We start from the raw sequence: 26,606 nt of genomic DNA, 5'->3' as shown, positions 1-26,606 counted from the left end.
CTGGTAAATGGCTGGTCGCTCGTCTGCCATTATGTCCTGTGTTATATTTGAGAGGACACCTACCAGGATGCACTGCCCACCAGATGCCTGCCCCCAGCACGGGGGGGAAGCGCACAGAGGGCACGGGATGTCCTTGCTGCTCAGGGATCATTCCTGGGGTGCTCTGCTGGCATTCTCACTTCCCCTCTGCACACAGGCAACCCGGATTAAATCACCACTGGTAAAATTAGCAGATGACACAGGGGCAGGTGGGTGACAAAACCTGGGCCGGGGAACAAGGCAGGCTGCTGAGGACACGCAGGTCATTGCAGACTGGGGCACAACCAGCGACCCAAGGCAGCCACAGCCTCAGCACTCCTGGGGCTCTTGCTGCCACCCAGCAGAGGGAGAAGTGATGGGGGCTGAGTGCAGCGGTGGGGCAGGCAGGTGGGAGGCCACAGATGTGCCTTGTGAGGAGCTGAAGCCCCCAGAGAACCAGAGCTGGGAGGGGGGATGGCAACCGGCACCTGCTAAAATTAGAGCCCACTCACGGGGAAAAAAAAGAGATCTAAAAAATTGCAGGCTCCAAATTTAGGCCATTGCAGCTCCCTCTGAGCATCGCTCCATTGCACTGCTGCTGCCAACACCTCTTCGGCCCCAGCACCCCAAATCAGGCACCTTCTGTTTGGGATCTCAAAGATGGGGACATCATGCCTGGAATCAGGGAACTCCAGTGCACCCCAGGACAAGTATTTCATCATCATCTTTATTTGAGGCAAGCCCACAGCAGTCCAGGTGTACACGGCAACATGCGCTACGCTACGGACACCATTTCCATGCAGGCAACCACAGCTATGCACACAGCAGGAGGACAAGGCTGGGGCTGGGAATGAGGTTCCCCAGCTCTCAGGGGTCCCCCAGCACTGGCACCAGTGCCTGGAGCTGGGGGTGGTGTGTGGAGGCTTCTGCTCCATCCTGTGGCCTTCAGGGGATCAATGGGGATGAGCTGGGAGACACCAAAGGGGACAAAGGGTTCAGAGCCTCAAGTTTCCCTCAGCCACATCTCTGGAACTAGGACAGCCAAGTCAGCATCCCAGCCCCTGTACTTCCCCTCCTGGGTTGCAGACATTTGCACCATTAGACTGAGGAAATCATTAGCTGCCAGGCCCATTGAACTATGGCTTTGGCTTGATGGGAGTGGATGGAAGCTGCATCTCCCAGGGTGGGTGGCAGGGACCGTCTCACTGATCACCAGAACGGGTCTATGGGAGGCTGTCACTCTTGGCAGACTGGTGCTCGAGTGTCCTTGTTCTGCTGGCTCAGGGTGCTGGGCTCCCCATGCCCTGCAGAACATGTCTGAGTGCTCCCTCCTGGCTTTGAGCTCAAAGGAATGCTCTCCATCTCTTAACATGCTGCCAGACCCCTGGGTGCAGGCATGGTGCCTGCTTGCTTCCCCTGCCTCTGCCACCACCAATGGCAAACAGCAGCAGAGACCCAAGTGCTGCTCTTTGTCCCAAGCCAGCAAACCATGACCGGGTGCAAGGAGCAGGTCTGCTGTGGAAAATGTTCCTGATTCCATACAGGCACTTTCTAATTGGAGCCTTGGGATAAAACCCTGGGTTGAGACTGAGCAGGCAGGGAAATGGATCCAGATCTGCGGCTATAAACACTGCTGACCTCGTGTGTTCTTCCCATGGATCAAACCTATCACCCCACCTGCTGGCAAAGTGCTAGAGATCACAGAATCATAGAATAGTTTGGGTTGGAAGGAACCTTAAAACTCATCCAGTTCCAACCCCCTGCCATGGGCAGGGACACCTTCCACTAGAGCAGGCTGCTCCAAGCCCCATCCAACCTGGCCTTGAACACTGCCAGGGAGATGGCTGAGGGTTCTTTCACCCACCTCAAGCAGGGGCTTCCAGGCACAGCTGCTGCTGCAGAAAGGGCTGGAGAAACAGAGGCTGCTGGTTTGTGGGACACGGGGTTTATTTGGCCTAGCTCCTGTATGCTTTCACCTGGGTACTCATTAACAGCCGCCCCGGGTGAGGAGGAGGAGGAGGGTGGATTTACACACTGTGAGTGGAGTGTGCTCGTGCATGGCTCACAGCTCTACCGAGCTGTGGCAACCTCTGTGCTCCGCAGCACAGGGCACCCTCCTCACGGCTCCTCAGCTCCCACCAGCACACCGCTGGGTGCTGTACTGCAGGGAGCACCTGCCCCCAGCTCACCCTGCCCAGTGCTGGTGCCGAGGGCAGGAGGAGGGGAGCTGTGGCAGCCCACTGGAGCTCCTCCTGTGCCCTGGCTGAGAGTCAGTCATGGGATGGAGCCTGGCTGGGGCTCCCCTGGGGTGCCACCCACTCCTCCCTTGTGAGCAGGGCCCTATGGCTGCTATCAGAAAGAGTACACACATGGCAGCACTGCCCCTGCTTGGGAGCGTGATGAGCAGCTCTCTTTCAGCTCACTGCTCACTCTGAAACATAATGACAGCAGCACCCTCTGCGCAGACAGGAGGATGCTATTGAATGGAGACCTGCAGCATGAGGGGGGACCAGCCACTGCATCACTAGGGAGGATACGGTGACTTGTTCCCTGTGGCAGAGGCATAGTGCAGACAGGCAGTGGTTTTCCTGTGGTAACATCCATGGGGCACACACCACTCCTGGATTCCTGACAGCAACACAGGGGCCTCCACCAGAAAGGAGGCAGCTGCCTGGGAATGGGGACTGACTGGGGAGCTGGGCATCCCCCCACACAAGGGCCTCTGCAGGAGACAGCAGGTGCCTGCAGAAGCAACCAGCAGCTCTTCCTGTGGGCTGATCCTGCCTACTCCTGGCTGCTGGAAGCACTGTGACGCAGGTCACACATCTAGATCACCAAAATGCCTCTGTGCATTTGCCCGTTTTCTGGACCCCATCACATCTTGGGAAGCTGCATCCTATGGTCTGTCCCCAAACATCTGGTGAGGGACACGGAGGTGAGGCCACCAAAACCAGCCTGTGCATTCCAGCTGGGCTCTAGCAGCCAGCATCTGCAAGGCTGCTCAGTTTCAGGGTGGGCTGGGGACCTGGCTACGTGGAAACTGAGGTGCAACAGCTCTCCCATGCTCCCTGCAGCCACCCAGGAGCATCAGAGGCAGCACAAATCACCACTGGGACAGCACGGGCCTGGTGAAGCACATGGGGAAGACATGTAAAAAGAGGGGATGACACACACTTCCAAGAGAGAAGAGCATCTGGATGTCTGTCCTCAGGATCCCTAGCCCCTGGGGCAGACTGGCAGGCTTTAGGAGAGAGGAAAGTCCTCATGGAAGGAGGTGCCATGGGGGACAGCCATCAGACAAGGGAGGTGGCATTTGTGTCCAACCCAGGCTCATAAAAAGAAGGTGACCCCCAAAGCTCCCCCCAAGTTTGCTGAATACTCACATCAATATGAACACGAAGCCCAGAGCTGAGGCATGGGGGGGTCCCAGGACTGACAGCTCCCCTGAAATCCCATTTTTGCTGTTTCCCCTTCAAAACACAGTCTCCTCCCATCCATCCCACGCTTGTCCCTGTGGCCCATCTGTCCCCAGCCTGTCCCATGCCTCGCTGCTCCCAGGGCAGCAAAAGCTGCTTCAAACCCGTCCCAGAACAGTGGCTGAGGGCAGGGCAGAGACAGCCTCCTCTAGGCTAAGAACATAAATAACTCCCTCATGTGCAGGGGCTGGTGGACACAAAGCCAGGGCAGCAAAACATGGAGTGTCCTTCCAGAGGGCTGGAAATAAATAAGTGAAGCTTGGCTTTTGCTCCCGAGCACGTTCCTCTGCAGCTCTGCTGGGGTGGGTGTCATTTAAATAGAGGGAAAGGAACCCCAGTCCCAGCGCTGCGCTGGCAAACACGCTCCCGGTGTGCCGGCCTGCCCTCGCCCTCCGCCTCCATCTGCCTGGAGAAGATGCTCGTGGTGGTTGGGGAGGAACCTCCGAGACCTTCCTAGGACAAATCATCCCCGCTGGGCTCAGGAGGGAGTTTTCTCTCCCAGCCACAGAGCAGGGACTGGGGGACCCCTGCACTGGGTGTGTGTCCAGGACCCCTCTGTGCTGTGGCTCCTTGCACACTGCTTATTCTCGAGTTCGGTTTCTTCTCTTCAGGAAGAAGAAGCTGCTCTTCTGGGGGGGCCCCAGCAGCATCGGCACTTGGCTCTTATGTGTGATTTTAACCTAAAAGAGAAGTGAAAACCCCAGCTCGGAAGGGGGTCCTGGGCTTTGAGCCTCCACAGGCACCCCCAGCCCAGGGACCCCACAGAGTGACCTGAGCAAGCTGGGGGCACCCAGCACTGGGGCGAGGAACAGTACTGCCCCACAGCTGTGTCATTAAATGTCATCCCACTGCATGGGAGTAACTGCTCCAGAATCACATCCAGGGATGGGCAGAGGATTTTTCCACTGAACAAGCTGCCTGCCAGATGGTGGGGACCACACTGCAGCCCCCCCAGAAGGCATATGGCTGTGCACCACCTGCAAGGAACAAGCGTGTCCCTGTCCCCATGGCTCCCATGACTGCTTGCCATGAGTCCATGGCACATTGTGGGCTACCCACCAGGAAGCACAGGAGCCTTCCTCCAGAGGCTTTGCTACACTGTGTGGGGAGCCAAGGCTGCCCATCATGCTGCCAGTCCCTGCCTGTCTGCATCCCATCGTGAGGACTCACCGTGCAGGATGGCTGCATCCAGGGCTCCCCATCCACCTGCATGGGCAGCAGCTTGGACGTCCTGCAAGGTGCAAATAGAGGGAACACAAGATGACACAGGCACCAGCTTTTGCTACCAGTTGGGTGCTCAGCTGGGAAGGGTGACAAATACCTGATGGTGACAGATGAACACTGGGCCAGCCTCTTCCCAGCACTCTTCAAGCCTGTGTAGATCTGCCCCATCTCCATCGCACCCTCCAGCCCCACCACCTCCAGGAGGTGGTCGCTGAGGTCTGCAAGAGAGGGGGATAACAGGTGGTTCCCCTGTGTCTGGGGATCCCCCACCTCCTGCCATCATCTGAAGCACTGGTGCTGCTGCCTGCCCTGGAGGGCACTGGGGCTGGTGACACTGTGGGGATGTGTCCTGATGTCCCTCATGCACTGAAACCACTGAGCTCAGCATTCACAGCATTGGGCAGTGGCAATGTCCAAAATCTCTGGAGCAAAAATACTCCTGGTCTGAAGTAGTGCCCAGCCCTGCACGGCTGCAAGGTGGCAGCCCAGATACCCCCAGCCCTTTGCTTGTTTGCACTGTTGTACGAAATGGTGGCAGACACCTCTCCCTGGGTGCCCTGGAGCACTGCAGCTCCACAGGAGCAAGGCTGCACAGCAGAATCCTCACTGGGAAGGACACCAGCACAGGTCCTCCACACCAGGGCAAGTAATGGTCTCTCACTGCCCTCAGGCTCCTCTTTCACCCTTGGTGGAACCCCCCCAGGAGAAGCCCTCTGAGTATCCCCACGCTCTCCTACCTACTGGGGATGTGCCCAGGGATGTGCCCACTGCCTCTCACCACCTCTGGAACAGGCCTTTGCCCTGACGTGCTCCCTGCTGCCCATGGCCTTGAGCGATGACAGCCTGGGATGTCCAGAGACACCCCCACCCTGGCAGCCATGCTTCCCACCGCAGCCCATGGCTGCAAGAGGTTGGCAGGTGGAAAATACGGGCCCTTTGCCTATTTTGCTGTGTGCTTTCTAACCCCCTGCTCTGTGCTGGGGAGCCCTGCCAGCACTTTGGGCTGCCTGTGCCCCACACATGCCCCTGGGGACAGCCCCAGTGGCTGCAGCAGTGGGTGAAGGTGCCAGCGGGACATAGCCTGGGTCCTGTGCTGTTCCTGGACCCCCCAAGCTCCTCCCCAGCCAGGCTGGCAGAGCTGTGTTGGATCCTGGAAAGATGCTTACTAAAGCCCTCGGTGCCAGCTCTGCAGCTCTGCTTCCATTTCCTCCTCTGCAGCAGCGCCTGCCTGCCAGCCCCAGAGAGCACCAGGGCTGCCCAGCCTCATGCCTGCAGGCTATGGGTCCCATTCGGAACACCCCTCCCCACCTCTGAGCATGCTCCCTAGAGGGTGGGAAAGGTGGATGGCCAGGCATGGGAGCCATGTCCTCTCTGGTCACCATGGCACAGACCAGCCCTGAGAAATGGGATGCAGATGGACAGAGCCATCCTCCTTCTCCAGCTTGGACAGATCATTGTGGGGATCACCCCAAAAGACACCAAGACAATAGAAACCCCTCAAGTGCCACATACACTGAGCCCCAGCCAGAACTGTCATATACCCAGCTCCCCTGAGCCCACCCCACACATCCCAGTAGTCCCCGTGCTCCACTGCTCACCCTGCACACAGAACTTGAGGTCCTTGGCATCGGTGACCACCGTGGTGTGCAGCTTCTCAGGGACTTTCTTGCCCAACCGGCTGTAACCACGCTGCTTCTTGGTCTCACCCCAGAGGTTGGAGCCGCCGTACATGCTGGGGATGTTGAGGACAGCAATGCCCTCCAGGGACGTGTTACTCAGGTCCAGCACGGTCCCGTCACACTGCCGGGCACATGGGCAGTGTCAGGACACAGGGTGCCCAGCATCATGGAGCCCAGCCTCCTCTACCCACCTGCACACCAAAGGAGTTGGGCTCCCCAAGCACAGTGGATCCCCAGGTCAATCCTGCCTCAGGGTGGCTGGGGCTGGAGGTGCAAACAAATATCTTCCCTCTTTGATTTTCTAGGGCTGACAACAACCACCTCACTTTCCTTGTGCTGCTTTACCCTCCATTCAATATGAATTCTAGTGCACATCCCAGATGGCAGTTTTGAAAAGCAAATTCCTATGAGACCACATAAAACCTTGGTTGCACTCAGTGCTACAAGCCAAAATAGGAGACAATTCCACCTTGGCCTCAGAGAAATCTCCATCCAAGCATCTCCAGCACATGCTTCCTCATCTCCCCTTGTTCAAACTGACTCCAAAGAATTAGAAAGTTTGGCTGCCCAAAACCTAACTCAAACCAGGTATCTTCAAGTGCAATCTGGAAACTAGAAATGAGGATGGAAGGAAGTGATAGGGAAGATGGCAGAGATAAAAATGGCAGGTTTGGGAGAGAAAACTGCAAGCCAAGCACACAGAACTGGTACCCTGGGCTTCACATCCTTACAGCAGGTCTGCACAGCTGAAAATTCCATGTGAAAGGTAAAATATTTGTTGCTTGCGGCTTTCCCGCAGGCCTGAAAGCAGCAGCCATGGAAATGCATTTCTTAACTTCAGGTCTTCTCACTCTCATGCTACCCAAGTGATGCTGGATCCCCTTCTTAGGTAACTCTGGAGGAAGCAGCTGCTTTCCCATTCAACTGTGTTTTCTCTGGAGCATTCGTATTCTCCTTTATGCAACTCTGCCTGCTGCGCTGCACTTCAGCAAACAGCAGCACTTTTTATTCCCTGCATTTTGGTGAAGCAATGGCATTTCTACCCACTCTTGCTTTGACAAGAGGAATGCAAATAGGCTGGATGAACCCCTGCCGCTGCTTTGGCTCCAGTTGTTTTCCTTTAGCAAAGAGTGAAGGTCTTGAGCTTATTTTTGATGCCCTTTCTGTAAGCACCAAGTGTGCCGGCCACATGTACATGAAGCTGGGTGCACGCATGAGCAAGTGTCTCTTGTGTGTTCAGATCTGCTCTGCCTCCCCGATGTTCCAAGATCTTATTTTTAGCCTTGTGTTGAAGGCAAAAGGCAGGAATCTTCTGGTTTGGGAGTGAAAAGCTGTCTCTGCAGAACTTGGGAAGACTGTGAATCCTTTCGTTCTCAATACATCTTAATGATATGGTGATTTGTAGGAGAAGACCCTAACTCTCTTGATACTGAGTGAGAGAACTCAGATTTCCCATTTTCCCATCCTTAGCTGAGCTGAGCATCACTCCCAACTGCAGGCATCCTTCCTACCAACCTGGCCATAGTGGGATGGGAGCAACCCAGGGCTGCCCGGGCTGTGGGATTTCCGGGGATGCTGCGGGGCAGATAGGACCACAGCTACCCACGCACGCAGGGAGCGGTCACCCCCTGCCTGTGCCCTCCCCTGTTAGTGTGCCAGCACACTACAATGGGCTCTTTGAGCAGGGGCAGCTGACAGCACGCTGGCAGCGATGCTGGAAGTGGAGATTTGCAGCTGGGGGAAAAGCAGATTCATTTCCAGGAGCTGTTAGGGGAGCGAGTGCCAATTTCCAAAACAAAACTGCCGTTTCTCTGCAAGGCTGACAGTTGCCTGGGAGCTGGGGGGAGGACAGGCTGCCGCTTTCAACTTCAGATCCTGTGGGATTAACGCTTTCCTGCCGGTGCGGCGCAGCTGGTGATGCTTTGGTGGGGAGTGCGTGAGCACCTCACAAGCAGTGGAGGGCACCTCACACCCATCTCCAGCAGCGTCAAACGCCACAGACATGGACTTCACGTGCTGTGGGACATTGGCATGTGGCTGGAGAAGGGGGTGAGATGTTCGTGTCCCGCCCCACCAGCTGCCAAGGGTGCAGCTACTGTATAAGGGCTTTGGGAAGGGCTGCAACTCCCCTCAAGCCAAAACTGTAAAAGGGTCATTTATCCAGGGGTAAGGAGAGGTGGAAGTTTACAGCAAACATGTCCCAAACCCTCCAGCACATGCGGAGAAATGACAGCGCTCGTAGCAACCATGAACCCTCCTCCCCGCTATAATTAAAGGCTGTTTCCATGTCATCCAGAGATTATTCCAGGCACGCTCTCAAATACAGCTGGAAGGGGGGTGGGGGGGAATACAGGGCTATTCTTCTGCCTGCAGCTGGCCAGCTCTGCAGCGTGTGCCGCACAGTGAAAGAGTGAGTCCTGCCAGCCACAGCATCCTCTTGCCACCCTAAGGGGTCAAAGCTGCCATGGCACCCGCTCCAAAAAAACCCCAAAAGCCCTGACCAAGGGATCCTACTTTAAGCTGAAATAATGAATTGAGCTGACAGAGGGGAGATTTAGATTAGATATAAGGGAAATATCCTTCACTATGAGGGTGCTGAGGCCCTGGCACAGGCTGCCCAGAGAAGCTGTGGCTGCCCCATCCCTGGCAGTGTTCAAGGCCAGGTTGGATGGGGCTTGGAGCAACCTGGTCTAGTGGAAGGTGTCCCTGCCCATGGCAGGGGATTGGAAGTGGATGAGCTTTAAGGTCACTTCCAACCCAAACCATTTTATGATTCTATGACCCACAGGTAATTTCTCCCAAAAAGCCTTTGCACCATGGCTGGAGCAAGGGACCTTCACAAGGAAACCTACCTCCACCTCGACATAGTCGTGGAGCTTCTTGCAGGTGGCTGCAAAGGTCTCCGATGTTCCGAATTCGAAGTACCACAGCTTGTTCTTCATTCTGGGGCATAGACATGCATCAGCTTTCCGCTTGGAAGTGGTACTTTGCCCCATCTGCCCCCATCCCCCAGGATGGGCTGCCAGAACCTTTCTGGAGCCATTGTGATGGGGACATGTGGCACTGCTGGGGACACAAGCAATTGTGGGGAGGGACCACCTGTGTCACAGCCCCAGGGAGTTGTGCTGTGGGACAGCGGGTGGCTTGGGCAGACCTGGCTCTGACACCCCGTGGAGGGGAAGGATGGGGGTGCTGAATACTCCCTCAGCATGGGACAAGGTTGCTTTTATTTTAGCAGAGCTGACCATGGGCTGTTGCCTCTCAACAGGGCTGCCAGGGATGGGGTACCCCATGGAGGGGATGTCCCCCACCTCAAACCGGCCTCACACCCTCCCAGCACCCTGCCAGGCAGCCCCTGACCACTTGCACTGCTCATCCCCTGCATCAATCACTGTGCCAGGCTTCCATGGGGAGCTGTAACCTCTGGATTTCAGAGCAGAGACAGATGCTTTGGTCCATTTGGGGTTTTTCTTGCAGGTATTTATGAACATGGGGATGAGGGTCACAAGCCACAGCTCCTGCTGCCATCACACGGTTTCCATGTGCCCTGAGCACAGCAGGAACGAGCTGCGACCTGCTGCCTGCCCTGCCCTCGCTGCCTGGCCTGCTCATGCCAGCTCTGGAATTTGATGCTAATTATAAAGCATGAATGAGCGTAACTGGGTGCGTGGCCAAGTTTGAGCAGCCTGCATGGGGAGTGAAGGAGCACCCTGGACCCCCACCATGCCTGTCCCCTAAGGCTGGCTGAACATCACGTCACATCCTCAGGGCTCCTGCCAGTCCCATGCGGAGAAGGGTAAAAGGAGCCTGGTAGGAGGCTGGGAAGCTCCAGCACTTCCCCTCTGCACAGTGCAGGGCAGGAGCAGGGCATCCCCCCTCACCCAGCTTTTGGAGGGGCCCATGGGCAGCCCTTACCTGCTGTTGAATTTCTCAGGGTGTTTTTCTCGCATGACATGGAAGCGGTGGGCGATGGAGGCATCCTGCAGGGAGAGGGAGTGCAGAGAGCTTGGTGGCACAGCAGGGAAATAGAACCCCGCTCCGCCCCCCTGTGGGCACAGGCCAGGATAATGCATGCTCAGCTCTGGCCTTGCTGCTGACCCCATGGCACATGCTGAGATGATGGAGGAACCCTCGGCCAGGCTGCTCACAGAGTACCGAATGGATGTGCTAAGTGAGATGTAATTAGCGCACTTGGCTTCCTTCCCTCATCACAGAGGCTCCGTATGAGGGTCGTGCTGAGGGAGGAAGGAAGGGCTGCCTGCAGGGCAGTGGGCTTTGGGGACATCCCAGGACCCTGCTCCTGGCAGCTCTGCCCCAGCAGCTCTCCTGAAGCTCACTGCACTCTACTCTTCAGGGTGAGTTATAAGCCTGACTTGAAAGCTGTCACCAAATGCCACCTGCAGTGACATCCCCTGGCATAAGGCAGGAACTGATGTGGAAATAGAAGCACCCTGCAGCACTGCTAGGTGGGCAACCCCCACCATGCTGATACCATTCAAGCACATATGGCCAAGGCCAAAAATGCTTCAAGCCCCTGGGAAAAGCAGCAATCTTTGGTTTGCCATTCCCCCAAAGCCCTGCTGCTTCCAGGATTGAATGGCATCAGGAGCCAGACACTGCTCCTAGGAATTAGCTCAGAGATGGCTCAGAAGAGAGCCAAGGATGAGTCTAGAAGAAGACAGGATGAGCCAGTGTGGGGGCTGGCATCCCTGGAGTGTTCCCACTGAGCTGGGCCACTCCAGCAAATTCATAGAATCACAGAACGGTTTGGGCAGGAAGGGACCTCAAAGCTCATCCAGTTCCAACCCCCTGCCATGGTCAGGGACACCTTCCACTAGATCAGGTTGCTCCAAGCCTGTCCATCCTGGCTTTGAACACTGCCAGGGATGGGGCAGCCACATCTTGGCCAGTGGGAAATGCCCTTGAGAAGCCACTGATCTGGCTGGGTTTGAAGCTGTGGCTGTGCTGGAAACCCAAGTGACAGTTCTTGTGCTCCACTGACCTCCCAGGTTCTTCCCTCTGCTTTGCCATGGTCTGGGGGACTCCAGTATGCATTGCATTGTGTGGGCACCAGTGACTAGCCCTGCATTGTCCTCAAGGCCCAGCCCTACCCTGTGGTACTCACCACCCCAATGGAGAAGTAGTTGTTGATGATGGTGGATGGGACAGGGTCGCCGTTGGCCTCCATGTCACTGGGAATGATGTCTATCTGCCAGCGGTCCAGCATCACCTCTGTGCTGTGCTCAATGTCTTTCAGGACCTTCATCAGGTTGCCTCCTTCATAGCCTGTAAAGGAAAGAAGATGGGCCTTGAGGAGGGTGAAAAAGGATGAAGGGGGGTGCAGCCATGTCACATGGAGGTATTTGGGTGCTAAACACCCAAGGGAGCAGGCAGCTGGTGCTGAAGCAGCAGCGAGATGTCTGGCTCTTCCTTGCAGCAGTGGCAGAGATTTCAGCTGATGGCACAGCATTCCCAATGCAGGTTTAGAAAGCAGCAGCAGCTTTTTTAGGAAGCACCATCAGGAAGCACCAGGGCCGAGATTCAGCCCTGAAGCTTGTCCCAGGGGTATCCCCAGCCCCAGGACAGCAGCCACCCAGCCACACCACAGTGCCCACTGCCCAGCCACCCCCTGTGTGATGCTTGCCCAGCCTCACCTCCTCCCCAGCGCAGGCACCGGGCCAGGTCATTGCCTGTTCCCAGGGGCAGAATGGCCACCGGTGGGTGCTTTGCCAAGTTTGCCTTGTCTGCAAGTCAAGAGGAAAGAGAGGTTTGGGGTTGAAAGGGCTCATTCTCTGCTCTTCTCCATGTCCCTCCTTGGATGGCAACCCAGGGGTAAAGCTGTTGGCAGGATCCTCATCCCCTGTCACACAGAGAATATCAGGAACCTGCAGCAGATCACCAAGAACATGGGTGGACAATGCTCTGTGGGAGCACAGCTGCCCCTCATTCACCTATGCAGTCCAGGATCCAGCCGACTGTGCCATCCCCTCCGCAGGCCAGGACGCGGAAATCTGGAGTATCCCGAAAGAAGCTCAGCCTGGAGAGAGCCAGGAGAGACAAGGAGTGATGCAGGGGAGCAGGGGCCAGTGGGAGGGGGCAGAGGACTGGATGCAGCATCTCCATACCCTGGTGCAGGCCCGCCGCGGTCCAGGTTGTACACTTGGCGTGGGTTGAGCAGGTAGTGGAATTTCCGTAGGACCCTAGGAAAAGGAGAGGTGTGAGGGATGCTGCAGAGGTGAGCTGCCCTCCGTGACAGATGCCGGGGCAGCCTTAGGGACTGGCAGCCCCTGATCCTAAGGGAATACTGTCCCTGTGCAGGACCCCACCTACCGCTCCCCTTGCCTTCCTCCACTCTTGGGGTTCACAAGCACCAGGAGAGGATGTGTCCCTGGCCGTGGGCTGATCTGGAGAGCAGAAAGTGCTGCTGCAGGGCTCGGTATGCACCCACAGCAGAACTCACGGTCCCTGCCATGGGAACCTACCTGCAGTCCTTGCCCATCCACTGTGCTGGGGTTGAACTTGAAGCCCTGGCTGTCCTCAGGATTGGTGCTGGCAGGGGAGTCACTCTCAGACTTCCGGCAGTGGGGCTGCCTGTCCTTTGGGGAACAGAGGCAGGGATGCACACGCCGCCCCGGGAAGGCAGCACCAGCAGCTGGGGGAGGCGGGTTGGCCACAGCAATGCCCTGCCAGGTCCCTGCCACCCTGCAGCAAGGAGGGGGCACTTACCAGGACAGCAGGGCAGATGTAGGAAGGCAGCAAGATGTGGTCCCGCAGCGGACCCCCATCACATTCCGGCTTCACGTGGGAGGCACATTTGTTGTGGAGCTGGAGGGGACAGGAGGAAGGGAGGTTGGACCAGGGACACACAGCCATCCCCTATCTGTGAACCTCTCCTCCCCACAGCCAGCTGTGCAGGGAGCACTGCAGGGTGCACCCCGGCTCCAGTACACCCACATACTCACAGTGACTTGGCACCAGACGCAGTGCAGGCCGGTGATGCCCTGGTAGCACTTGATGCTCTTGTGGCATCTGTCACACTTGACAGGGGAATTGCCCTCGATCCATGTGTGCTGCATCACCTGCAAGGTACAGGGGCACTGCAGGCACAGCACCCACTGACCTTCAGCCATCGCCTCTCTCCTGCTGCTGTGGCTCTGGAGGGTGCTGTGCTGTGTAGGGATGCTGACTGACCTAAAACAGCCCCTCACATGGCCACCTTCCCTCCCTGCTGCTCCATGCAGCACATCAGGGACACCCATCTCCACCTGAAGCCATGTCAAACGCTGGGGCTGGTGTCCTGCACATCCCTGGGGGCTGGGGCTGGGATCTACCCTCCCAGGCTCTGGACGCTGGGAATGCCTGTGAGCTGCTGCCCAGGACCCAAGAGGTAAATCCCATGGGAAAAGGGCACACAAGACCTGAGCAGCAGACAAAGGGGTCTGCTGCTGCCAGTGGTGCTGCCCCTGGGAGAGCTCCAAGGGAGACCCACCAGCTCAGAAGTGCACCGGCCACCTACTCACGCTTGTGTTTCTCTTGGACTTCACGTAGGTGCTGATGCAGGAGGCAATATCTTTGGACACGCACCTCTCGTGGACGGTGTACTTGCAGACTGGCAGGAGAGAAGAAGGTGGTGAGCATCACACAGCAGCATCCCCTCCTCCTTACCCTGCAGCACCTGTGGGGCTCAGCACTGATGAGACTAGTTCCCACCTCCCTGTGGCACTGGAATGGGGTGGGAGCTGGCAGCCTGGGGTGCAACAGCCTGGCGAGTGTCTGTGACTCACAGGAGCAGCAGAGGCCCTGCTTGCGGACCCCCAGCAGCATGGTGTGGCAGAAGTTGCAGTAGGCAGGTTTCTTGAAGTGCTTCAGCCTCCAGGCGTGCTGCCCATCGTCCTTCGCGTTCTGCAGGGCAGGAAGCAGAGAGTGAGGGGGGAGGTCACTCACCTGTTCTGGGGGTCCCCATTCACTCAGCCCACCACTTCCACTTGCTTTTTGTTCTGGAAAAGCCCCCAGTGTGTTTGCAGTTCACACCCAGCTGGACCACAGGCTCCCTGCTCCCTGGTGTTCCTATCCCATCCCTGCTGCTGTAGCCCCCTGCTCTCTGGGCATGTCCAGCTCCTGGCACCGAGCTCCAGCTCCGCACAGCCCCTCAGCACAGCCTGGCTCCAGGGGCTCTCTACTGGTGGCCAACAGGAAGGTGACTCCACATCTGGGGACAGACCCAGCCACCACAGGGTGACCAGACCAAGCCTCTTACACCTGGCTCCAGGCTTGAGTGCTTTGCAGAAGCCACTTAAAATTCTCCATTTTCTTTGATGTTGCTACTAGAAAACCTGTCCTCCTGACTCTGTAGGAAGTAACTGCCAGAAGGAACACCATGGAGCAGAAACATGGATTTTCCCTGCAAATGATTATCAGCAGCAAACTATGGCTAGGGATGCACCTCAAGGAAATTAACTCCAAAAGGGTGGAAAAGCAGCACAGCGAAATAAGATGGGTCCCAAACTACCCCTCCTGTTCTTTGAAGCTTGCACCAGGAGATGAGCTGTCATTTTACATGCTCATCTTATTTTTTGATTAAATATTCATCAAACAGGAGTACACTGTATTGACGGCAGGCAGCAAACCCAGCATGCTTGGGGATGGCAGCTGGCAGCGACTGCAGCTAGCTCCAAACTGAGCTTGTGAAGATCTGCAGGGGGCAAAGGCTGCTCAGCAAATACTGGGTGAGGGTGTCTGCTGGGACGGGGGAGCAGGGGGTTGTGTGGTGCCAGAGGGGTGTTCAGCCTGTTGGTGCAGGTATGGTCCCTGCATGCCCTTCATTGCCATCCTCCTCTCCCGCTGCAGCAAGCCCCTGGCTTTCCTTCTGGAGTGGGCAGCGCTAGATGTGGCCAAAGCAGGTCCCTATGTGGGCACTCACTGTCTCCATCCCTAGAAGGACCAGCAAGGGGATGGTGGTCATGCCTCCCCGGATCCACTCCTCCAGCGTCACGGTCCCGTCATGATCGTAGTCAATCTCCTCCATCATTGTCTTCAAGATCTGGAGGAGGAAGGAGGTGCAGTGTCACGGTGATGGTGCCTGCGAGACCCTGCTGCTGCCTCCCCCCAGGAGCTCCTGCAGCATCCCCAGCCCAGGCACTCACAGGCTTCAGCTCCGTAGAGTCCCACTCCAGGTACTCGGCCACATGCACCATCTGGTTGATGATACGATCCAGCTCCTGAGCACAAAAAGACATTGGTGCCTGGCACTTAGGGACGGCTTTGGGCACCAGCAGCGTGTCCAGCCTCAAGCCCCCAGGTCTACGTTCTGATACATCCAAGTCCACCCCAGACTCCCACCCACACAGCGGGTCAGCAATACCCCACTTCTCAGTGGGTGCTGGGAGCTGCTTTCTCCTCTGAAACCTGCCATGAGATCTGCAGTGGGTTTTCCCCTCAGAAAAGCTGCTCTGATAAAGCAGATTTTTATTTGCAACAGGTTTCAAGGGCAATACCCAAAGGACAAAAAGGAAACTCCCAGGGAGGGGTTTGTGCACAATTTTCCTCTTCTGAAAGCCTGTGACCTGATGTAGAGCTGCAGTTACTGGTGGGTGGATTCCTTCTACCTGCTGCAGAGCTGGCTTGCATCCCCAGCAGACACCCTGACAGCGGGCCCTGCATGTCTTCACCCCCCCAAGTAGGTTTCTCCTCTCCCAAGGGAAGGCTTACCGAGCTGTCCAGGAGGCCGTTTCCATCAGTATCATAGAGGCGAAACATAACTGGAGGGAAAAAAGAAGCCGGCTGCCAGTTACACCCCAGTTCTGGGGCACCCCAGGCAGCCAGTCCTCAGTGTCAGGGCTGCCGGGGCTCTGGGATTGGATGGGACCTGAGCCCATACTGGGCTGTGGGACATTGGAGCAAAGCCATACGCCCCCCAGCTCTGTGTGTGTCAGACACAGCTGCCAGCAGGAGGGAGCAGAGAAGTGAAGCTGAGCAGTTTTCTCAAGTGGTTTTAACGTTTCAGCATTAAAAAGTGAGTAGGAACATCCATCCCCACAGCCCTCCTTAGGTGAAGCCCCAGCAGGTGCCTCCAGTGATGTGTGACCAGCATCCCATGGCTCCAGGGTCCCACTTACACTCCAGCTTGTCCTCAGCCCGTCCCCTCTCCAGCAGGGACAGGTAGCAGACGATGTCCTTCAGGTGGACCACTTGTGCCAGGGGGGCAGGGGGCTGTGGGGGGGCAGCTTTCAGGGAGCTGTGGTTCTTCCGCAGGCTGAAGGGTAACCTCTTCTCGACACCTTTTGTGCCTGTGGGTAGGGAGCGGCAGATGAAGGCCAGGCACAGGGCTGGCCGCTAGCGCCAGGAGCTGTTCCCAGCTGGGACATGGGGCTGGCAGCGGAGCCATTTATTGTGGTGCTGGGGCCCATTGCAGGAGCAGGGCTGAACACTGCAAGGTGGTCCCTGGCTGCAGACCCTCACATCTCTGGCACTGCAGGTATGGGCAGTGAGAAGCCATGGGGACATGCTCTGCTGGGGCAGGAGCTGGGCTGGAGGCAGCTGTGACTCACAACTCCAAGCCCCCCTAGCTAGGAGCCAGGTAACTGACTGGGAGGGCTCTACCGGATGGGATCAGTGGCTTAAGTTTGCAAAGCAAAAGTGTCCAGATGCCAGGAACCCGACGATTTCAGATGGTCACCACCATCACGCTGGGGACCTGACCAGCTGCACTGATGGGGCTAGGTGTGGGATTCCGCAGTTTGGGAAACCAGGAAGGGCTTGTCCCCATGGAACCCCAGCCAAGCTCACCTGGTGACTGAGGGCTGAGCAGGGACCCGGAGGAGATCTTTGAGGAGCCTGAGGAGTTGTGAGCAGAAGGGGTGCCAGTGGTGGACTTCTGGGAAGATGACCTGGACCAGCTGGGGGAGGCATTGGGGATCGATGCTGGGGTGAGGGATGATGGCTGCGGCTCAGCTGTGTTGCTCTGGCAGCTCTTTGGCTCTGGAGTGTGTCGTCCTAGGGCACTTAGAAGCGATTTCCCATTGATCCCTGCAAAGCAGACAGACCATAGAATGGTTTGGGTTGGAAGAGACCTTAAAGCTCATCCAGTTCCAACCCCCTGCCATGGGCAGGGACACCTTCCACTAGACCAGGTTGCTCCAAGCCCCATCCAACCTGGCCTTGAACACTGCCAGGGATGGGGCAGCCACAAGGCTGGTCACTCATCCTGGGTTTTTGCTATCCCAGAGCACACTGGCATCCTGGACCCAGGGCTCTCTGTGGGGCACCACAGCCCTCAAAGACCTCACCCTCCTGCCTGGCCCAGCAATCTCCAGCAGCGCTCTCACCCATGGGGACCGGCCACCCTAGTGCTTGGGACCAGGCGGGCAGGATGTAGACCCCTGCCACCTGCCAGAGCTGCTCTCAAGCCCCAACACTGCAGGCAAGCACCAGGGGAGGGTTCTCTCTCTTCTTTTGGAGTTTATAGTCCTTTCAGCAGAGGTCTTCATGCACTGCAAATCCACCTGGGCAAGGGCAGGGGTAAGCTGGGTGCCTGGCGCAGGGTCCCCTGCTCTGGGTGCCTGCCCACACCAGTATCTGTGAGAGGTGCACAGGCCATCTTGCTCTGATAGAGATGCTGGCATCGAGTGACTTATGGGTCTGGAAGGGAGGAATCAGTGCAATGGTGCCCTGTGGGTCTCCACTCCAGGCAAAGCTTTTGCCAGCGTGGAGCAGTGGAGGGCACCTGGGAGCCCATCCATGGGATAGGACAGAGTGTGCAGGTGTCATTCCACAACTTCTGTCCCTGTGGGGCAGCATGGGAGAGAGCCCAGAGTGCCGTGGCATACCCATGGTGGCAGGGGCTGGCTTACCAAGGGTGTTGTGCTGTGAGACACTGGGGCTCTGGCGCTGGGTCTCGGGAGAGGCTTGACATATTTTACGCTTGAAGGAGGTGAAGAGGTGTTGGCAAAGCTCCTCAGGCACGTCTGCCTCCAGGTACGTCTTCATGAAGAGGTGAAAGCCCTCATAGTCGATGGGCTGGGGAGCAGACACAGAAGAATGATGGAGGTGCCCCAGGCATGCCATGGGGCTGCAGGTGCACCAGTGGAGGCTGGTATTCTGGACCCCCCTCACTGGGCACATCAGCTGCAGAACCCAAAACCAGCTTCCCAAATCCCAGTGGTGAGATATAAACTAAAGAGACTCAGAAGCAGCAGGGCCAAACATCCCCAGTGCCAGCTGGGGGCTCTGAAAGCCTCCTGCTCCCCCACAGCACTCTCCAACCCACCCCCAGCCCTGGGGACTATTGTCCTCCCCAGGTCTCCTCTCCTCCTCCTTCCCTGCTGGGCATCCTCATCACATCAGAAAGTTGCCTTCCTGATGGCTTTTGTGGCCCCAGCTACAGTGAGGGTCCTGTGGTGCCCTTCAATAGCAGGGTAGTTTTGCTGCCCCTCCTCAATACGTTCAGCCCACTGATTTTTCTCATTTTGCCTCATTTCAGTGATTATGGCCCCTGTGAAAGGCTCTGTCCTGCTGGCACATTAATAGGTCTCTCTGAAAGCACCACTTTGAAAAAATAACCCCAGCCTTCCCCAGGCAAGAGCAAGAACACACAGAGGGCCTTCCCTTGTCCCACGCTGGCAGCAGCAAAATCATTTGCTTTTGGGGGAAGAGAGACAAAATCCCTCCTGGCTTCTGCCTGGCAAAGAGATGCCCCAAAATGCACCTCATGCATCTCTCTGCAGTGTTTGCAACCAGCACTGGACACCAGCATGGCCAGGGGCTCCTGGCAGCAGTGATGGGATGAGGTGGGATGGCCGCACACCAAGCCTGTCCCTGGGATGGCTGGGGAGGGGGCAATATGTGGCTGGGGGCTGGGAAATATGCTCCCCACCTGTAAAAGCATCTTTCCCAGTGCTGGGAGTATGGCCATAGGGAGAGGCGGGAGGTGGATAGACAGAATGAGGGAGCTGCACTAGGGAAGCTGGCAGGGTGCTGTGGCAGGCTGGAGGGGACAGGGCCATACCTGCTCGGGGTTGTACTTCGAGAGGACACCATCCCCATGGAATTCCTCCAGGACATCCTTGAGCTTCTTGGTGGAGTCTGTGGAGACAAAGGCATCACACAGCTGAGATCCCTTTGCCATTAGATTAGAGAATCTCCCTGGAGAAGAGAAGGCTCCAGGGAGACCTTAGAGCAGCTTCCAGTGCCTAAAGGGGCCAACAAGAAATATGGAGAGGGGCTTTCAACAAGAGCCTGCAGTGACAGGACTAGGGGGAATGGCTTTGGGCTGAGAGGGGAGAGGTAGATTACACATGAGGAAGTTCTTCCCTGTGAGAGTGCTGAGGCACTGGCACAGGTTGCCCACAGAAGCTGTGGCTGCCGCATCCCTGGCAGTGTTCAAGGCCAGGTTGAACGGAGCTTGGAGCAACCTGGTCTGGTGGAAGCTGTCCCTGCCCATGGCAGGGGGCTGGAACTGGGTGAGTTTCTAAAGCCCCCGGGAGGACTCACATCCCCCTGTCACTTCCAGACCACGCTCCTGGGGAGGAGGCAGCTGCCCGCACTGCAGCCTTGCTCGCCACGCTGTGATTAACAGAACGACAACAGTGAACATGAGCTCAGCGTTACAGATGGTGTTTTATGGTCTGTGACTCAGGAAAGGCAGGATGAGATGCAGACAGCAATGCTATGCACACACCTCTGCCTGCAGCCCTGTGTTCCTGTCTGGGATGGCGGGCGGGCAGGCAGAGGGGTGGGAGCTGCTTGCACTGGCTTGTCTGAGTTGGGAGCCATGCCTTCCCATGCTGTCAGCCTCACCCCAGCGATGTGCAGCAGCCCTGAGGACAGCTCTGGGGAGGTCACGGGGACCCCTTTGCTTCCAAGTCCTCTCCTGCAGAAGCCTGCTCACCCCAGGGACACGCTGCCTCTGCCAAGCAGAGATTCTACACTTCCTCTCCCTTTGTGCCATGGTCCTGACTGAGCTTTTCTGCCCATCCTGTCCTGCTCTCAGGCTACATCACGTCGCGGTCACCTGCTGCAACAGGGACACTCACACACTAGCTCTCTGGGAGGCAGGACCTCCAGGATGCGTAGGCTTTGCCTGGGCTCCCTCCGCAGCCTCTTGCAGCCCCAGGACCCCACAGCACCACTGCCAACCTCCTCTCCTTGGCAGGAGCTGCAGGACAGGGGCTGCTCTGCAAAAGCACCAAGTAAAACTGCTGCAGAGGATTGGCAACCTGAGGCGAGCGGTGGAGCAGCTCCACGTGCTTGGGCAAAGCCAGTCTGCTTCCCTCGCTGGCATTTTGCTTCACGAACGAACGTGGGAGCTGGCCGCCTTCGGAGGGACCGAGCCATGCTCACGTGTGCGTCCGCCAAAGCAGGGGGCTGGTGCTTAGCTGAATTCTCCAGGGAGTGCAGGCACAGGGACTGTCCTGCTGTGCCCCAGCCAGAACCTTCCCAGCCTCCCCATCCCAAATCTAAAGAGTTATCTGTTTCTCCAGGAGGACACCAAGGATGTGGAGGACCCGTCTGGCATAGGTCAACAGGTCTTTAGAGCCCCTCATCCCTGTCCCGGGGCAATGTGCAGGGTACTCACAGTCTGTGTACTGCTGGAGCTGGGTGAACTCGGCGGGGCTGAGTGAAATCCACCCTCCATCACTCATCTTCAAGCAGCAGGGCCCACTTTGGGGTGGCCACAAGCTGCTGTACTTGCTGTGCTGGGCTGGCTCGGTCACATTGGCACAGTGAAGGGCGCGGGGGGCTCTTGGCCAGCTGGCATCATCCCACTGAGCCTATGGGCAGCAAATCCTGGATCAGCACCTTCCTCCCTAGAGCAGGATAGAAAGAGAAGAACTGTTCATCAGTGCCCGGCTACAGCAGGGCTGGCACCATGCAACCAGCAACAGCCACAGCTCCCTGCGGCTGGAGGATGTGCCTCATTGGGGCCAAGGCAAACGCCATGTATGGGGGCAGGAGCTTGTTGCCTTATGCACCCCTGGTGTTTTCCAGGGGAACCCAGCATGACAGGAGCGAAGGAAGGACACAAATAATCCAAGAAGATGCAGTGCGTGGAGGCAGGGAAGCTGAACGAACAGAAGCTCCCAGCTTGTGCCTCTCTCTCCAAACCTGGTGTTGACCTTTAGCTGGATCCACTGTGGAGAACCATCATGAATTAAAATCTATGCTCAAAACTGGGTGAGAGGGAAAAACCTGTGCTGTAGAGGAAGCGTCCCTACAAGTGGCCCTCTCCAGCCCATCCATGTTCAGGCTTCAAGAGTTATTAGCTTCTTCACTTAACCAAATCAGTCATGGGGGAAAAGACAGCATCCCGAGGAGGTGGCTGCTCTTCAAGGAGCAGATGACAGCAAATTGATCTTGATTTTATGGCTGCTTCCCTGCTAAATATTGGCTCCCGCTTTTCACCAGACTGAGCTTATGAGAAAGCAGAGCAAGGGCGAGCTGGGAAAGGCCACACGACTTGGGGTGATGCCTGGGGAGCACCCACACCCACAGCAGCTGTCTGGCCTGCTCATGGTGCTGTCCATTTGCAGGAAAAGGCATTTGGTGAAGGTGAGCAAGTAATTTTGGGGAGCTGCTGGGTCCCAAGTGCCACACCAAACCCACCCAGTGTCCCTAGAGGCATTTGCATATGGGGTGCACCACGGACAGGCATTTACCCCTAGTCTCAGGATTTGCCCCCAGATGTCTCTGGGATAGACTTCCTTCACCTCAGCCACAAAGGGGAGCCCCAGGGTTGGCAAAAGAATGTGACCACCTTCATAAAGCTTTTGGGACATGATTGAGGGAGATGGAGACAGGCTGAGGGAGCTGGGCTTGCTCAGCCTGGAGAAGGGAAGGCTCCAGGGAGACCTTAGAGCAGCTTCCAGTGCCTAAAGGGGCCAACAAGAAATATGGAGAGGGAGTTTTTACAAGTGCCTGTAGTAACAGGACAAGGGGGAATGGCTTTGAGCTGAGAGAGGGGAGAGGTAAATTACACATGAGGAAGTTCTTCCCTGTGAGGGTGCTGAGGCCCTGGCACAGGTTGCCCAGAGAAGCTGTGGCTGCCCCATCCCTGGCAGTGTTCAAGGCCAGGTTGGATGGGGCTTGGAGCAACCTGCTCTAGTGGAAGGTGTCCCTGCCCATGGCAGGGGTTGGAACTGGGTGAGCTTTAAGGTCCCTTCCAACCCAAATCTTTCTGTGACTCTATGATCCCCTGAGATGCTTCTGCTGCAGGGGCACAGCTACCTCAGGGCTGAGGGGCATGATGCTGTGTGCTTGTGCTGCTCCACCCTTGAGCACTCATGTGGGGGCAACGCACAGCCCTGAGGAAAATGCCACCTCTCCACTCTTGCCAGGCCCTGCTGGCCCTGAGGCACCTTTCCTCCAGCCTGTGGCCATCCCAGCAGCTTCTTGTCCCCATGCCACCACCCAGGGAGAGGCTGGATGCAGCTATAAAACAGTTGTGTAGCTGGGCCAGTGAAAACCACCCAACGTCTTCCCACACTGGCACTGGTTTTCTAGGGATCTTCATCCTGGAGAAAGGACAAGCAGGAATACAGTGTTTCCACCTTTCCAGGATGAAGGGTTTGTCCCAAGGTTTCTCCGAGGCTGGTCCAGAAGAACCCAGTCTCTAAGTAACCCTCCAGGAGCGTACACTTTCTGTTTCCTGGCCAGTGAGCTGTTTTGTTTGACCAGAACCTATTCTTTATCCTAAATTTATACAAGGAGAGGCTGAGAGAACAGAGCCAGCTCAGCCTGCAAAGGGGGGGACTCCTGGTTGGCTTCAGCTGCCCAAAGCAGTCCCAGTGCACCAAGCCTTGTCCAATGGACAGCAGTGAAAATACCCCTTGCTTGTTTTAGTGCTGGGTTATGGGGCAGCATGAAGTAATAGAAGGAAAGTAAAACGGAGCTAATTGTGCCATCCCAAGGGGCTTTCCCCCAACGATTGCTGGAATAACAAATGCCACTTCTGGCACGTCAGCTTTGGATTTCAGGAAGGGCAGGGAAAAGCCTCCTTAGGAATCCAGCTGCTCGTTCGGTCGCCTTCTGAATTGTCAGCGGCAAATTATGTTCTATTAAATCAAATTTGCCTCTCTAAAAATAGCTCCGTACTAGCATTAAAAAGAACAGTGGACTACCCTGCCTGAAAGCACCTCCTGGGACATGGCCCCTCTCCCCTCCTTGCTCCATGCCCACCAGCTGTGCATGTGGGCTCTGCCATTCTGCTGGCACTGGCAGTACAGTGTGACTCAGGATGGCTGAAGTGGCTGGGGGAGGATGGAAAGCAGGGAGCTGGAAGGGCTCTGAGCACCTCCGGAGCCCTCCCTGGGGATTAGCTGGTGCCAGAGACCTCAGGAAGCCCCTGCGCACATGGAGCATCCTGCCCACCCGGGGGCTGGGTGTGGGAGCTGAGGGATGATGGAGGAGAACCCTGGGGAGTATCACCGGATGCGGGCAGATGTGCAGCTCGATGGGAGCCAGGGTCCGGCCATGTAGGGTCTGAAACATTCACATCAACAAGGGTGATGCCAGGATGAAGCTGGGGATGGGCCAGTCCCCACTGGCCAGTGGGGCTGAGGCAGGTGGCAGTCAGGCCAAGCCTCGGACAGCAGGCACGTCTTAATATCCATGAGAAAGGGCTGCCCGCAGGCAACCCCAGTGTTCAGGGCTGGGGGGCTGCTGGGGACAATGATGGGCGGGCAGAGGAGCTGCTTTTCCAGCCAGCTGCCGCTTTCCACGAGCCTCCCCAGCCACCCCTGGCCGCTTGCTGCTGCTAAGGACAGAGGACCCAGCTCCTGGGCTGCTCCCCAACACACAGCACAGTGCCATGAGGCTCGCCACAGATTTGGGAAGGTTTGTGCTGCTGGCATCCGCCTCTGCTCTCCAGGACTGGGACTACTGGAGACCTCATTTTACCCAGTCTGGGGCAGACCAGCTGCCGGCAGTGGGTAGGACAGCAGCCTCCAGGTGCTGGCAGAAAAACAGCCACTCTTGCAGAGCTTCCTTTGGCTGGCTCGGCAGGAGTGTGCTGATGGCCACGGGAGATTTCTGCTTCGGATGCCCTTTGGGAAGGAAAAACATCAGCTCCTCAAGCTTCAGGAGACCGTGTGAGGAGGGAGAGCTCCTGCTGTGCATATGCTGCACGCTGGCACGTGCGGAGGCTGTAGCTCCCCAGCAGCCGTGGGCACAGCACAGCCCGAAGCCAGGCTCTTCCCTGCATCCCTCGCTGGGCCTGCTGAAAGACAGAGTCACTCCCAACAGTTTCTCCTGGGGCAGAAGCCCTGTGGGTCCCTGTATGAATGGCATTTTCCAGCCTGCCACATCATTTGGGAAGATCGCCTATTTTTGTGTTGAACTGGGGAGAGGCCCCTGAGCTGGTGGGTGGAGTGTAAATCCCTCCTGTCCCACTGCAGCAAACAAACCCCTACCAAGTCACGCTCAAACTATTTTCTGCAATGACAGGGGAACACACTTCTCTGCATTTTGCCAGCCTGAGAGGACACTTGGGATCTGCTTTTTCCATCTTCCCACCTGTTGCTCTCTACACATTCCCTTTGCCCACCCATCCATGAAGAGTCACATGCACACATCTGCCAGGAGCATCTTGCTGGGCCTCTGTGCCCACTCCCAGTTGCAGGACATTCCTCCCTGGCAGTTTTCAAGCAAGCAAGCAGCATTTTGCTCAAAGATGCTCCCCTCTCTCTGATCGCTATGTTAAAGGACAAGCAAAGAAGAGAAATCTGCCACCATGACCAGCTCTTGCATGGCAAGTGCTTTCTCCCACACAGCTGGGTAGTGACACAGGAGGAGAAGGGTGACCTGAGGTCAGGCTGCAGGCATACCGACTCCCATCTGGGAGCTGGGACAGCAGAGACCCAGCGCAGTCAGTCCCTCTCCATCAGCCTGCCAGGGCCAGGACAGCTCAGCTCTCACCCCAGGGACACCAACAACTTCCCCACTTACTCCTGTTGCCTTTTTAGAGAATAATTCTGCTGGCTGCGTTCAGAGCAGGCTGGATCCAAGCTCGGATGGATACCTTTAGAGTGAGACCTGTCCCCTTGCCATCTGCCGGGCATGTTCCAGCCAGACTGGAGCTTGTCTTGCAGGAAAGCCCCTTTCCACAGGAAGGCAGGGCTGGTACAGAGGCAGTGGTTGACCCCCACAGCCTCAGGGCGGAGGTATCCTCCTGGCTCCATCACTTCACACCTACAAACCCAGGGCTTCCTGCTGCTGGCACAAGGAAGCTCTACCTCTGTCCCTGCAGGAATCATGCAGCACCAAGTCCCACAGGTTAACTGCACCCTGCATGGGATAATGCCACTTTCCAGGAGCTTTGAAATACATTCTTCTGCCCTTGCATACCCTGAAACAACCCGAAGAACAAGTTGCAGACAGCCTCTTGCTGCAGGCTGGGCATGCCGAACACCTCCTCAATCTTCCTGCCCTCCAAAGCAAATGGCCCCAGCAATTTTTACTTAATGAGGAAGACACTAATGAGCTTCCCCGGCCTGACAACGTGGGGGAACAGCTGACTCGGGCTGTTTCTCTGCCAGTCAAAAGGGTGTGTTGTTTTATAGCAAAGCTGAGAACCAACACATGCTAAGACACCAGTGAAAACCACATAGCCTGCCCTGGCTGTGTTAGAGTCTTGGTGGAAGCCATCTTCTCCACCTTGGGGTGGACAAGAGGATGCTGCCCCGTCCTTCCCTACCCTTTAAGCAGCTTTTCCCACGGGCTCCCCCCCCCCCCCCCCCCCCCAGCGCTGCCCCACTGCTTGAACGCCTGCCCCCTCTCCCCAAACCGCTTCAAACCCGACCCAAAGGCCTCGGGACGGGATCGGGACCGGCTCCGAGGGCACGGAGCGGGGCGGCAGCGAGCGCCGGGCTGGGCAAGAGAGGGTCCCGCACGGGTCTACTTGGAAAGGGATGAGCCCGCCGCGGGTCCCCGTTGCGCCGTGTGTCTCCACCACCCCCCATTGCCGCACCTCGCGTCCCCTCGCCGCTGTCCCCTTACTTGGCGGCGGCAGCACGGTGCCATCGGCGGCGGCCGGCGGGACCAGCCAGGTCTCTCCGGAGAAGGCGGCTCCGCGTCTGCCGCTTACCGGGCTCGGTGAGCAGCCCGCAGCTCCCCGCTCCTTGGCGAGGCGGAGCCGGGCAGGGTGATGCGGAGGGATGCGAGCGGGCCCGGCCCGCTCCGCGCCGCTCTGCTCCGCCCGGTCCGCCGGCACCGGCGG

General features: G+C 57.2%; 1 protein-coding gene across 3 annotated transcripts; it reads right to left on the bottom strand.

Moving 5' to 3' along the window:
• Positions 1-740: 740 nt before the first annotated feature.
• On the bottom strand, positions 741-26,606 carry LOC101881487 (diacylglycerol kinase beta). Of its 3 annotated transcripts, none has more exons than XM_034063668.1 (25): positions 26,358-26,606; positions 20,970-21,201; positions 19,401-19,477; positions 18,247-18,412; positions 17,183-17,422; positions 16,513-16,683; positions 16,106-16,155; positions 15,541-15,615; positions 15,318-15,437; positions 14,182-14,299; positions 13,918-14,006; positions 13,360-13,476; positions 13,124-13,222; positions 12,880-12,993; positions 12,728-12,801; positions 12,523-12,597; positions 12,349-12,434; positions 12,052-12,141; positions 11,523-11,683; positions 10,313-10,377; positions 9,250-9,340; positions 6,317-6,518; positions 4,816-4,936; positions 4,665-4,725; positions 741-4,174 (listed from the first exon to the last, which is right to left on the bottom strand). In XM_034063668.1, exons 2-25 carry the CDS (start codon positions 21,034-21,036, stop codon positions 4,076-4,078), a joined length of 2,628 nt encoding a protein of 875 aa, XP_033919559.1. In that variant the 5' UTR covers positions 21,037-21,201; positions 26,358-26,606; the 3' UTR covers positions 741-4,075. The 3 variants fall into 3 exon arrangements, with proteins under 3 accessions (XP_033919559.1, XP_033919558.1, XP_030906528.1); XM_034063667.1 differs by having other exon boundaries at positions 26,387-26,606; XM_031050668.1 differs by lacking the exons at positions 14,182-14,299; positions 15,318-15,437; positions 15,541-15,615; ... (5 more) ...; positions 20,970-21,201; positions 26,358-26,606 and having other exon boundaries at positions 13,914-14,006.

The sequence above is a fragment of the Melopsittacus undulatus genome, chromosome 6, assembly GCF_012275295.1.
Source record: "Melopsittacus undulatus isolate bMelUnd1 chromosome 6, bMelUnd1.mat.Z, whole genome shotgun sequence".
NCBI lineage: Eukaryota > Metazoa > Chordata > Aves > Psittaciformes > Psittaculidae > Melopsittacus > Melopsittacus undulatus.
This window is presented reverse-complemented; position numbering and strand designations above follow the sequence as displayed.

What these genes read in the sequence shown, in the direction of transcription:
- LOC101881487 (XM_034063668.1), bottom strand. Translation starts at nt 21,036, where the DNA reads ATGAGTGATGGAGGGTGGATTTCACTCAGCCCCGCCGAGTTCACCCAG. An exon ending in CGAAGTACAACCCCGAGCAG is followed by an intron (nt 18,413 to 19,400) that starts GTATGGCCCTGT and finishes TCTGCTCCCCAG; the next exon opens with CCCATCGACTATGAGGGCTT. An exon ending in AGTCCAAGAGAAACACAAGC is followed by an intron (nt 13,477 to 13,917) that starts GTGAGTAGGTGG and finishes TGTACCTTGCAG; the next exon opens with GTGATGCAGCACACATGGAT.